Below are 13,514 nucleotides of genomic sequence, written 5' to 3'. Positions count from 1 at the left end.
AGCCTGGTCTGGAGCAGGCTAGCTGCACACAATAACCATGGGAACTTGCTTTTGAGTCACGGTTACAATCAGGCAGAATAACATAAGTCGTGGCTAAACCCATCATCTAGACTCTGTGAAACAGCCCTCAGGTTAGATGAGAATTAACTGGATCAACTGAACTGGAGAGCAACACGTTAGCTATGTTTGAAATAAGAGGTCCTGGTTGGTTGAAAATACAGGAAGCTTTAAATAATCCACTGCCTCATAATGACCCCAGTGTATCTGCAGGCTTCATTGTGTTGTTGATCACTGTCAATCAATACCTCAGTGATTGTTGTTGACGGGTCCGCATGGCCACCAAAACACACTTTTCCTGCCTGCGCTCTGATCACAAATGATGACTCGAAACGCTCCACTCACTTTTGAAATGTTTATTTACAGTATGGGACATTAATGTACAAATCTGTTCCCATAGTAACAGAGCTTATTGTTTCAGAAACATAAATTTACAGTACAGAGCCACTGGAAGGGTGGAGTGCTCGCTGTCTACATGTAAAGTTTCAAATGATCGGAGAGCTTCAGGGAGAAGTGAACCACGGAGGGTCGGTCGGTGAAGGGAGAGGAAGTATCACATGGCTCTTTAAACAGTTTTCTTGAATATACCTCTTCAAAACAACATCAATTTTGCATAATGTACACAGAATTAGAAAACTCCTCAGAGATATATGCCGTATTAAACAGAAACGCCTGAAATAAAAACAACAGCAAGAGCTAAACTCATCCAATATTTTCTCCAAGCATGGCACCAGATACAAAATAAGACGAAAACAAAGAGGGCTGAGTGAGCAGGAGGAAAGCAGCACAGACGAGGAAATGGACTGAACTGGACATGGATTTGGCTTCTGAATTCAAAAAATCATGAAAAAAGTAAGAAAAGTGAGATTGACCGCTCACTGTTCCGAAAGAAGTGCGACAAACAGTCCCAACTGCAAATCAAGCCCTTCAGTCATCAATACACATGCATATATACGCTGACTGGGACTGTCCAAGTGCTATATACACAACCTCCACACACTGCAGAGTTTCCTCCATCAGTGTCCAACTCTGCATCAGCATGCATCATCACAAGTTAGTCAGTCAGCTTCCCTCAACCTGACTCATCTGTTTCTATATTAGTCAGTGATGTCTTGTTTCCCAGAATGCCTTAAGCCCTGTGATCAAAACACGACGGTTCAATCACATCATCCTAAGCAGTGACACCTCCCAGATGGACCGACCTCGCCTGTGTGACTGAACTCAAACTGCAAACTTCAGTATGGTCAGTGTGATCAGCGCCTCATACCATGGCCACTTCAGAATTCTTCATTCTGGTTCCTAGTAAGTGGACAGAATGTCCGTGCACCTGTGACGCCTCTATCAAAGGCCTGAAATCTGATTCTCTCTTTTCACTGAATGATGGGGTCTTACATGAACACAGTGGGGGAAATGTTGGCAGAATGGAGTCGACGGCAAGTACAGACGGCTCCGCTAAACTTCAATAAGCAATATCTTTTAGACCAACCACATGCTTGATAAGCAAAAGGCCCAGGCTGGAGTTGAACCAGGTTGCTGCTGAGGACGCAGCCTTGGTCCATGGAGCTGGATTTTGACAGATCGGCAAACCTTCTTGCCTCTTTAGTGAGGTAAATTCAAATTAGGAGAATAAATATCTAATTTCACATGACAACCTTTTCCAGATATCAATATGACTGGTAACTGATAACAGTGTTAACTCCAGTGATATCTGAGGCATCCCTTTTGTTTGTTGGTTCATTTTTGTGTATTTGACCTTTTTCCCCTTACACTAATAAATGTACTAAATACAGGTACAGAAAATACACAGTTGTGTTTAAAAAGAACCCAACTCACTTTAGATGTTTCTGTATGTGCTTTTCACTGGGAAATAGGTGGCGTCTCATACTTCTGTGCTCCAAATAATGGATTTCAGAGAGCTGGATACAGCTCATTTGCTGCCACTGTGTCCCAATCTCCACTATTGGCAAATAAATAAATACTTAAAATACAAGTAAAAATAAAAAAAAAGCCTGTTGACAGGACGCCTCCAACTGTAGACAAATCAATTATTACTCTTTTTATTTAGAATTTTTGAAAAGTGCTTTAAGGTGTGTGACGTCTCTGTATTGTCTGTGGGCGGGAGCTGTCCAGTGGGAGCAGCACTAACGAGCATGTTCAGTGGTTAATTTTCATTTCAGTGACTGGACGCCATCATCCATGCCTCAGCCAGGACTTAGCAAAACTTAAAGCAAAATGTGACAACAGCTGTGGATTCGTTAGCTCATATTGGTAGGCCAATGTCAATCAAATGTGATCAAGCCACGCCCACACATTCCTGACCAAGCAGGTTAGCTCATGACCTTTAATTTCGTAAATAATAATAACTTTAACTTTGATTGTTGCTTGTTTAGTTATGAATATTAAACAATGAATATTTGATGTTGCAACATAAGTAATGCAAAAAAAGGAATGAAAAAAATTCATACAAATAAATGAACAACTTCTATTTTGGATTCATTTTTTTGGCAAGTGGCCATGGTAGAATGCAGATAACACTCTAGGCTGTCCATGCCACCACTGCGATGGATGGAGTGTCTGAGGGCAGCGCTGAAACTGGGCCGATCACGCTGTCTGGTAGCTGAGTTCTGTTCTTGTTCCTGCTCCTCTGGGTTTGTTTGCTTGAATCTAAATGTCCACACTGTGAGGACCTGAGAAGACCAGAGACTTCAGCAGACTTTGTTCTGAATAATGTGTCAGAAAAGTAAGACACACTTTAGATACACAGCACAACTGTTTATTCCCTTCAGTGGTTTCTTCCATGAAAACTGGGCAGGAAACTTGTGTGCTATAATAGAAACTTGTGGTGAGATTGTTTAGTCAGCTGTTTTTTTCAATGTCAGAAATTAACCTTTAAGCTCAATTCCTTCAATGTTTATGTTAAATACATTTATTTATTGAGGCCTTACATTGCAAACAATGCCTGAATTCACAGACCTCTGTTCAGCAAAAATCTCAGATTACATGTCAAGATTATGGCACCTATTGAGAGCTACAGTCCTGCCGGGTGCATTTTGCATTCACACTGCAGATGGAACGGCCATTTCAGAAGGTGAAATCTAGAGTCAACCTCTGTCTCTCTGCCTCTTCTGTGATGATATTTCTATTTGATCGTTGAACGATGGTCGAAAACGGTGGCTCTAGAAAGAAGACCTCACTCTCCAACACCAAAAGTTGAAGTTCAATTTCCAAACTCCACTGAAACTTCTGGAAACATCTCAGTGTGTCGCACTGTCTACATTTGGCCAGGTGCTCAGGGGGAAAAGAAAAACACAACAGCAAACCAAAAGAAACACGAGACGACGATCAACCTACTGTAACTGCTTTAGGAGGTAGCCTGGGTGGCTGTCAGCTAAGGTGATGCATTATGGGAGAAATATGTGAGTAGGTACTTCAAAAATTCACTTAAAATCCAACTGCTTAAATAATATCAGATTGACAGCATCTGATTATACACAAACAGTATAAATGAAGGGGAGTTTGTATAATCAGAGGGTCTATGTTTGTTACCGTGATGACACTAATTTTTCCTCCGTTGACAGTACTGTGGTGCGGTGGGTGGGCTCAGTAGATGAACTCTCCAGGGACCTCTTGCAGGGCGCTGAAAGGCTCCTCAAACTTGAAGCGTTTGGAGATGGCCTTCTGTTTGGCAGCCAGGGCCTCCTTCTCTGAGGTGGAGGTGGACGACTGGCGGCACTGACCCAGGGTGTAGGCAGCCATGACTATCAGCTCCTCCGTCACCGGGCCTTCCCCCTCTTCCTCTTCCTGCTCCTCTCCTGGGGTTGTGTTGTTGGGAGGTTCAGGGCTACTGGTGGAACTACTGGTGGAGCTGGATGCCTCCTCATCCTCCACTGGGAGGATCTCTTCCCCTGTCTGGATTTCCTGAGGCTCTGAGGACTGAAGCCAGGGGTGCTTGAGACACTGCTCCGCTGTGGCCCGATCCCTGAACACAGACACACACATGAATACAGCTGAACATCTCACATCTCACAACAACCTCAACATCTGTGAATTCAAAACTGATCCAACCCTTCCAGCCCTGAGTGTCCAGATGTCCAGCAGGGGTCACCAAACCTTCAGAGGGTCAAAAAGCCTTTCAGATTTTAAGGGAGTGTAAGAAAAAAAACTTTGAAAACGACGCGTTTCCATGTAACTCATTTCTATGAAAGCAAAAGCATACATTTTAAGGTACATATAAAGTATACATATTATTGGTGGTGGGGTAAACTTGACCACAAGCCACATCAACAGCATCCATCTACACTGTGTTCCATCTCTGTTGTGGTTCCACTGGAACTGGATAATGTTTCTTTTTTTGTCTTTTACAAGTATAAATATACTGTGCTGCAGATGGTAACAGATGCTTTGTGGCTATATTTGAACATGACAAAGCTTTTGTTGCTTCTAACATTCTCTGTCATCCCTCGTTTTAAACGTGAGCGCTGGTGCTCTCACAGCACAGCTGCTGTCATTAAGCTTTAACAAAGTGAAAGACTCAACATGATGGCGGCAAATGCAAACAACACACTGCAAGAAAAACAAAAACTGTTATTGCTGCTGTATATTGAATATGAAGTATCAATAAAAATGTGTTTCACAGCTTTATTCTTCTCTCAGTGATGTGCTGGTGTGTCAGGGTGTCGGAGACACTGTCAAAGAGAAAAACCTAAAGATTTGATTGCTACATCATTGTCTCCATCAGTTGAACTGTGTGTGGTTTTCTACAAGCAGCTAAAAAAATAAATTATGAAGTTTTATTTCCTTTTTAATAAGCACTAGATAAGTTCACGTGTGTGGTGAGTGAGATGTGGACTGACTGCGGCTGTTTGCGGAGCAGCGTCTGGATGAAGGACAGGGCGGCCTGGTCCAGCTGCTGCAGCTCCTCCTCGCTGTAGCTCACGTTGAGCTGGGAAATGTTGAGAAACGTCTCCTGCTTGTCCTCACCCAGGAACGGAGAGATTCCGGTTAGCATCACGTAGGCCAAAACACCAATACTCCTACACACACAACATGGAGCACAGTGCAGACGGGGTTAGGGCAGGCTGATGTGGACGAACATACTAAATCTATAATGCATGAGTGATATTCTATACAACAGAAAAGGCCACCATATACAGTGGTATGGTTTGTAGCAAGTACAGGCAAACAAGAACGTAACAATGGGCAACTGCAGAATAAGATTGCTAAACTAAGATGGTGAACATAGTAAACATTATACCTGCTTGGCATTACAATGTCAGCATTGTCACCGTGAGCATGCTGAGTTAGCATTTAGCTCAAAGCACTGCTCTGCATAAGTAAAGCCTAAGAGAGCTGCGAGCATGACTGCAGACTCTAATGCCAGGATCAGGCTACTCATGATGGTCACTGTGTCACATCCAACGATGCCATAAACTCTTGCAGAGTCTTGGTCGGCTGACTAGCAAGACTACACATCTTATCTGATGACCATGCATGAGTTCAGATGTCATCTACTCGCCTCCTCGATGACACATAGCCAGCATCACGCTGGGCACATGAAGTGCTTCCACTATTTCTTGCCAACATTTGTCTTTTTGACTCGGCCATGGTACTCCCTTGAGGAAACTTCAAATAGTGGTACTGTTGTCCTCTTTGCCATGGCTACCTGACTGCGCTCTGGAGAGAGCTCCTGATTGGTAAATGCTCAGGAACATGTTGTGGGAGATGTCACACTAAATATGTCAAGACAAAAAAATTCTGACATGCTAGTCTTTTGTCGTGTGGGCGTCCCACACGCTACATGACACGTCACAGTACACGGGTATGGACTCCCTACTGTCATATGTGATCAGCCATGACAATATTGTCTCAAAATCTGGCTACATTCCTGTAGTCTGATCCAGGCATTTGACTTCATATATATGAGGCAAGGCCCTGAGAGCTATGCCTCCTGAAGTAGAACTCATCAGGGCATCAGGAGCACTACTGATTAGTCGCCTAATCATACAAACAGAGGATTTTTCTTACCACATATCTGTTGCTGTGCTTATGGGTTCATAATTTAGAATCTCAGGAGCTGAAAACAAGAACACACAGACATTGGTTATTACCTCCACCAAGGAGACTATGTTTTCAGTTTGTTTGTTGGTTGGTTTGTGTGTTTGTCACCAGGATTACACAAAAACTACTGGCCTGATTTTCATGAAACTTGGTGGAAAGGTGTAGCATGGACCAGTGAAGAAAGCATTACATTTTGGAGAGCATCTGAAGCACAGGAGTTGGTTCCTTCTGTTTATTACTGGGAGACTTTGGCCTTGCCAGAATAAATGCAATACATCTTAACATCCAGTAGATGGTAGTAAAGTTTAGTGACAAAACATGGCCACATTCATGGGAATGTTATAATAGAAGAGTGGACTACTGGCCTTGGCGGAGGTCTGCTGTACCCTTCTAGTTATCCAGAATAAAATCAGTGCAAAAATGAGTCCAAAGTGGTAGAAGTGAGGTTGACTCCCAACTCACCAACATACTCCGGAGTTCCCATAATCTCTCTGAGCTCCTGGTGGCTGCTGACCATCCTGGACAGACCGAAGTCCACGATCTTAATGTCACCCAGAGGAGAGCTGCTGGTCAGCAGGATGTTCTGAGGCTGATGGGACATCACAGCATGACAGCGTGTTCGACAGGAAACACACATCGACATCTGTCTAATCTGAACCACTTTATCTTCTCTTCTTCATGTGCACTACATAAATGTCTTTTTTGTTTCACCAATTTCACACATATTCTCACTTGCAGTACCACACATTATTACAGACACACACACACACATACTCCACGATAGAGAAGCATGCTTGTGTGTGTCCACTAACCTTCAGGTCAAGGTGAACGATGTTGTTCTGGTGGAGGAAGGAGACTCCTTCCAGAATCTGCCTCATGAGCCTCTTCACATCCTCCTCGCTGAAGGCCTCATCCTCCCGATCTGACACACACTGGTTGAAGATCTCACCTCCAGCCGCACTGCACACACGCACACACGCACACACACACACACATAAAGACACAGAACATAAATCAGTTCACAATGCAAACATGCTCACTTGCCTCTGAAATTCTTTAGTGTAAAATAATTGTAGATCAGTCAGCTTTGCTGGACTCTGACCTATACAAGGTCAGGAGGGCTGCAGCACATCCCAGCATGCACAAGGCAAGAGGTGGGGCACGTATGAGGCAAGTCACCCATTCACACACACAGACAGGCAAACACATTCATCTGTAATTTAAAGTTTGTGTTTGGACTGTGGGAGGAAACCGTAGCAGCCGCAGGAAATCCAAACTGCAGTCTGTGCTCCCTCTTTCATCCACAACCTCACCAAAATGATTATGAGATTAGTCCTACGTCAGGCTTTTTATGGGCAATCCCACGAGACGCCATGGAAATAAATCACTATCTAGCCACAGAACGTAAATGTGTGTGTGTGTGTGTGTGTGTGTGTGTGTGTGTGTGTGTGTGTGTGTGTGTGTATGCATGTGTTATGACTTGCTGGAGGTGGCAGCAGAAATAGCAGAGCACCTCCAAATATAGCAACCTAATTATGAGCTTCACTTGAACGAGGCCATTTGTACTTTTGACTGATCACTTTCTCTCCACCTCTCGCATGTGAAAACAGGTTTGTGATGATAAAATAAACAGCAAAACGAAATCTATCTGAACCGATGACTTAAACTACTGTGGTGCCTTTAATGCCTTCTGACCTGAGATAAACTCTGATGGATAAACTCAATTAGAAAAAGAGAGAGGACAGTCAGGAATAGACAAAGCGTCCCCTCAGGGCGCTGGGTGAATTAGGCTTTATCTCAGAGGAAGGTGGAGAGGGGGAGGAAGAGGAGGGGTGAGTAGTTTTTCAAGGTGACAAGAAAAGGCCATTAACCCATCTAGAGAGAGTGAAAACACTGGCAAAACAGTAGGGAGGTCAGACCTGATGCATGATAATGAAAGTCAAATAGTTCCCCATAGAACCTCCATTCTGCATGACACCTACTGTACCGCAGGTCATGATCCTGCGGTACAGTAGGTGCTCAGAGCAGTCAAGCCAAACTTTACTGAAGGATAAATCCAGTTTATCACTACTATTACTTTACTGTAGTTTCAACCATCATTCCCATCAGTACAAACAACATTATGATCACCAAGTTAATCCAAAGATGCATACAATCTGTTTTCCCTTCTTGAAAGAAAAGTCTGGTGAAATTTAACACACAATCTTATGTGTGTTACTTTAAGAAAAATGAGGCAGGGAGCTTTTATTTTCCATCATGTTGGTAGCAGCTGAAGAAAAAACTGAATTACGACCTTGTGGTTTTATGCCTTCGCCAACCAGTAAAGTTGCAGTTCACATCCGTATTTGTCCAGACTCATGTATGTAGTGAAGTCTTTGAAGGAATTTTAGAAAAAGATATTACATGTATTTTTTAAACTGAAGTTTTCACTATATTGACATGTATGACTCCAGTGAACAATGTTCAGTGCGAAATATGCTGTCTTCACTTACAGACTGTTTTTCCAGAGGAGTCCAGAGGACTGATAGAGAGCTTCATCACATGGTGCAACAACAATGACCTGAAGCTCAACATCAGCAGAACCAATGAGCTTGTGGTGAACTACAATGATTCAAATATGGATGTTGCTGTGAAGAAGCTACAAAGTGTAAAATGTGGATGCGTCACACACATCTTCAACCCGGCAGCACAGGAGATCTTTACAATCAGCACATGACTGAATAGAGGATATTACTACATGAGCTCAGAACACTTTGTAGAACTGTTGTTGGTCAAGAGAGTTTGTTTGCAAACTTTTTCATTCTGTTTTTATTCATGTTTTACACAGTGTCCTCCCAACTTTCTTTAAATGGAGGTTGAATTATTATCGTTGTTCTTATCTTTATTGTTCATTGTCTTCTCTATAACATGGCATGCAAGAATGGCAAAGACTGAAAAGCTCACCATGAATGACACATCTGTCAGAGAGCTAACAGAGCTGCTGCCAGGCATCCTCTCTGCACATCCAAGTGATCAGAACATTATTATTCATGTTAGATCTTTTGACATGCCGCAGAGGAAAACTGGCTCTGAGGTCCTGAAAAAAGACTTTTGCCTGCTACTGGAGAAACTGATCGACTGTCAATCAAAAAATCTATTCATAACGGGCCCCATTCCAACCTTGGGGAAAGGCATCGAATCTTTCAGCAGACTCCTTGCCCTAAATACATGACTGACATCAGAAGGCCTCAATCATGGGATAAGGTATACTGACAACTTCAATATCTTTTGGAAGTGTGAAGAACACTTTAGGCCTGATGGAGTTCACCCAAAAATCACTGGTTGCAGACCGCTCAGCACCAACCTGTGTCATGCCCTTGGCATGATGTACCAAAAAAAGACAGATAAGTGCCGAGGTCAGCCTGCATGGGCAGAAAGTCTCACGCCACCTTCTGCTTCACATCACACAAAGCATCCAGAGGATGTCTCTGTCCTGGTCAGGGATCCAACACCCCTTGTACCCCTCTCCATCTCAATCTCCAGGGATTCAGCCACACCAACAATCACCTATCAAGGAGTAAGTGAAAGATGCCACACTGAAGCTCAGTCAAATTAAAACTATTAAACAGTAACCATGGACATTGTCACTCAGGTGTCCATCAGATATGACAGTACCAGAACTGCTGCTGAGGTGAATACAGATGAGCTCAGCAAATCCTGTAAAAAAGATATAACCATGGGAAAATTCACCTGTGTAAATTAGCTGAGTTCTGCAAGACTGTCACTGAGTCCAACTCCTCCATCTCATTAGTAACCCTTGTACCTACAGCATTTTTAAAGCAGGTAATTGACAGTGTGTCAAATCATGTCCTGAAGATTCAAAATACATCTCTGCAAACAGGCATCTTCCCCAATGCATTTTAAAACAGCTGCTGTAAAACCATTACTAAAGAAACCTAACCTAGATAGGAATGCAGTCACGAACTACAAGCTGATATCCAACCTTCCATTAATCAGTAAGATAATGGAAAAGTTTCTTAAAGAAAACATTCTGGAGGAATTTCAGTCAGGCTTTAGAACAAACCACAGCACCGAACCAGTTCTGACTAAAATAATTTATGACCCAGATTAAAATTTGATGAAAATAATGCCCCAGTTCTTGTCCTCTTTGGTCTAAGTGCTCCGTTTGATATGATTGACTATGATATTTTAATCAATCGTCTTCAACAGTTGGTTGGTGTTTCTGACTGTGTTGAACTGTTTTAAAACATACATCAAATGGAAAAAGTTTTACGTCAGTCCTGGAGATCATGTGTCCAAGAAATATGACATCTGTTTCGGGGTTGCACAAGGCAGCTGCCTCGGTCCATTATTGTTCTCACTATACATGCTGGCACTTGGTAACATCATTAGAGAGGATAACGTATATTTCCATAGTTATGCAGATGAAACACAACTGTACATTTGTACTGGGGAAATTAAATGCCCAGATTAAGTCTGAGGTTGCCAGTCTTGGTGTTTTACTAGACTCAGATCTTAGCTTCAAGTCCCACATCAACAAGGTGAGGAAAACTTCATTTTTAAATCAAAAAGATGCTGAAAAACTGATCCATGTCTATATTTCAAGCCAACTTGATTACTGTAATGCACTACTTACTGGCCTTCCAAAAAACAAAAACACTGAGAGACTTCAGCTCATCCAAAACTCTGCAGCTTGTCTATTAACCAGAACACAGAGGAGAGAGCACTGAAAGAAAGCTAAAAACTTATCTCTTCACTTTAGCCTTTAGCTCATTAGCTATTGCCTATATTGCTATAGCCCCATTACCTTTTGTTTTGGATACAATTAAAAATCAGCAAGAAACACTTTTGACATCATTTATGGTCATTTATATGCAGTCACATATAAATGAGGCTGATAATTGTTGGGTTTAAGTTGGTTACATAATTTCAATTTTCTCTGAAACATTTAGCCAAATAAATGGTTCCCAGTGTAGAAAAGACACCGTCATCATATTCTGGGTTACTGAATACTGGATTCACAATCAGACTATCAATACAGATGCAAATTAGCATTAGCAAATTAGCATTAGCTGCTGCCATCATCAGAAACAGGAGTGATTTCATGTGTGCACATCAGAGGAAAGGAAGGTGTCAAGAAAAAGATGCAAGTGACAGAAACATGTATGCAATTAAGAGACGTGAGGTACCCTATAGGTCCTGGTCTACGTCCTCTGTTTCTTGTCACACTGTTAACTCAGTACCACGTGCTTTATGTGTTGACTCTTGAGTGTCTGAACTTACATGCTGTTCATCTGTTACCATGTTACCTGTATCTGGAACCTGTTTTTGTCTGACCTCCCTGTTTTTTTGGGCTTTTTTGTCTTTATTGTGACAGGGAGAGCTAAAGACATGACAGGAAAGAGGGCAAAGAGATGGGATGACACGCAGCAAATGAGTCGAACCTGCGGCTGCTGCAGAGGACTGGCAGCCTCAGTAGATGGGGCACACACCTTTCCAACTGAGCTGTAGGGACACCCCGTCTGATGTTTGCCTGTTTATTGGATTTTGGATTCCTGCTTGCTCCTTTTTGGATTTGTTTGCTTGTTTGGACAACCCTCTCTCATTTTGACCCTGACTGTCTCACCATCCCATAAGCCTGTGTCCTGCGTGCACAAATGTGACAAGACCATAGAATCGATATGAAAGAGCCCTGAAATCAGAAATACAATGTGATCTACTTTACTGTCACACAAGCCTGAGGTCAAGCTAAGCCTGAAAGTTAGTTGGACTGGGACCAGGCTAGTCTGGAGGGCTATGTTTCCATGGTTACTCAGATCAGACTCATTGAATTTCCTGAAAGTAAGCCTGGCTAAACACCAGTTTCACGCAGTCACACACACACACACACACACACACACACACACACACACACACACACACACTATGTTGTGTGCGGACCCAGAAATCACACCCTTTAATGAGAAAGCCGCGTGTTAATGGAAGAAGTGCCAGAAACCAGACAGCACAAGAGAAGGAGAATTACAATTAATAATCAGGTCAGCTGAGGGGACGTGTGTGTGAAATGATTGGTTTCTAATCTGTGTCACTATTGCACGCACACACACACACACACACACACACACACACACACACACACACACACACACACACACACACACACACACACCTGCACGTGCATTTAACTGTTGGAATGAAAGTTCATTCCTCAGAGGATCAGACAGAAATTAATCCAGTCTGACAAACAGAAAACAACACATAAATGCTTCCTGATGTACAAGCTCGGCTTTGGTCTTGATGATTGCAAATATATGAAAACTTTTAGATTCTTTTAAGTATGAGTGTGACTGTTTTTACACAAGTTCAACAGTGAGTTAAACCTGCAATGAACCCTGCCGACCCTCTTTAGGAGGAAGGAGTACTTCACACCTGCATTGACTATTCTTGAAATCAAAGGGACCATATTTAAACAGCTGCACAGTCTAAAGGTTTTAATACTGACCTCATTTTCTTGTACTCCTCCCAAACATAGTGCTTTGTTTAAGATTGTGTCTGAAACTGCCCTCTTAAGTCCACTGTTGGAGCACTATTATTGACTAGCGTTGATTGACTAATGAAGTTGGAGCTCAGTGTGTTTCTTGACTAACAACAGCTGGATACAGTGATTAGGACTGATCATTAAAATGTGTTGAACAGGCTGTTAGGCCTCCAACTTCAAAAACATGTTTGTAACCCTTTGACTTGTTGCAATAACACGGGCATTAGGCCAAACATCTATATTTGAACATGCATTATTTGGAATTACAACCCGATAATATTATGCTCATTTAGTCCTGACTAGCAACAGCTAACATGCTTTGAAAGACATAATGTTGCCCAGATCGCATTTTGAACTAATATAATGAAGTGTTTATCATGAAAAGATCTGCAAAGTTGTATAATGTTCATACTGAATGTATCTGTAAAATAGCATTTTTTATTTATTTTCCAACAAAATTCTCTTGACACAGCTAAAGCATGATTACCATATTTATGGCGAAGGTAACTCAAAGCACTTAGTTAAGGCTAGTTAAGGCTTGACTTGGTTAAAAATCGAGCTTGAAAACAAAGCTTGCACAGTAACACCTGGCTGCCACGAATCACCAAATCAACTCTCCAAATGAATCTTTTAAATAAACATTTTGAATGAAGACACCTCACTAGATGGATCATCCACTCTGGCAGAACTACACACAAACTTTTCCACTGATATGATCCCAAACAAATGCAGACCAGCCTGCTGTCTGTGTGTTGGCCCTGAAGCCTGACAGCAGCTTTGAAGCCCAGAGAGAGGTCAGCTTCATGCAGGCCAGAGGGCAGTCACAATTTGATTGGCGTGTTGCTAATGTAATTAATGAAAT

At 42.3% G+C, this 13,514-nt stretch overlaps 1 protein-coding gene across 1 annotated transcript in view; it reads right to left on the bottom strand.

The window, feature by feature from the left end:
* Positions 1-398: 398 nt before the first annotated feature.
* stk17a (serine/threonine kinase 17a) overlaps positions 399-13,514 on the bottom strand; it is a 37,381-nt gene continuing 24,265 nt past the window's right edge. Inside the window, exons 3-7 of the mRNA XM_076721479.1 lie at positions 6,927-7,074; positions 6,577-6,703; positions 6,082-6,130; positions 4,911-5,090; positions 399-4,036 (exon numbers count right to left, since the gene is read on the bottom strand). Of these exons, the coding sequence (XP_076577594.1) occupies positions 3,658-4,036; positions 4,911-5,090; positions 6,082-6,130; positions 6,577-6,703; positions 6,927-7,074 (883 nt within the window). The 3' untranslated portion in view covers positions 399-3,657. The remainder of the gene's footprint in view (positions 4,037-4,910; positions 5,091-6,081; positions 6,131-6,576; positions 6,704-6,926; positions 7,075-13,514) is intronic.

The sequence above is a fragment of the Chaetodon auriga genome, chromosome 21, assembly GCF_051107435.1.
Source record: "Chaetodon auriga isolate fChaAug3 chromosome 21, fChaAug3.hap1, whole genome shotgun sequence".
Classification (NCBI taxonomy): Eukaryota; Metazoa; Chordata; class Actinopteri; order Chaetodontiformes; family Chaetodontidae; genus Chaetodon; species Chaetodon auriga.
This window is presented reverse-complemented; position numbering and strand designations above follow the sequence as displayed.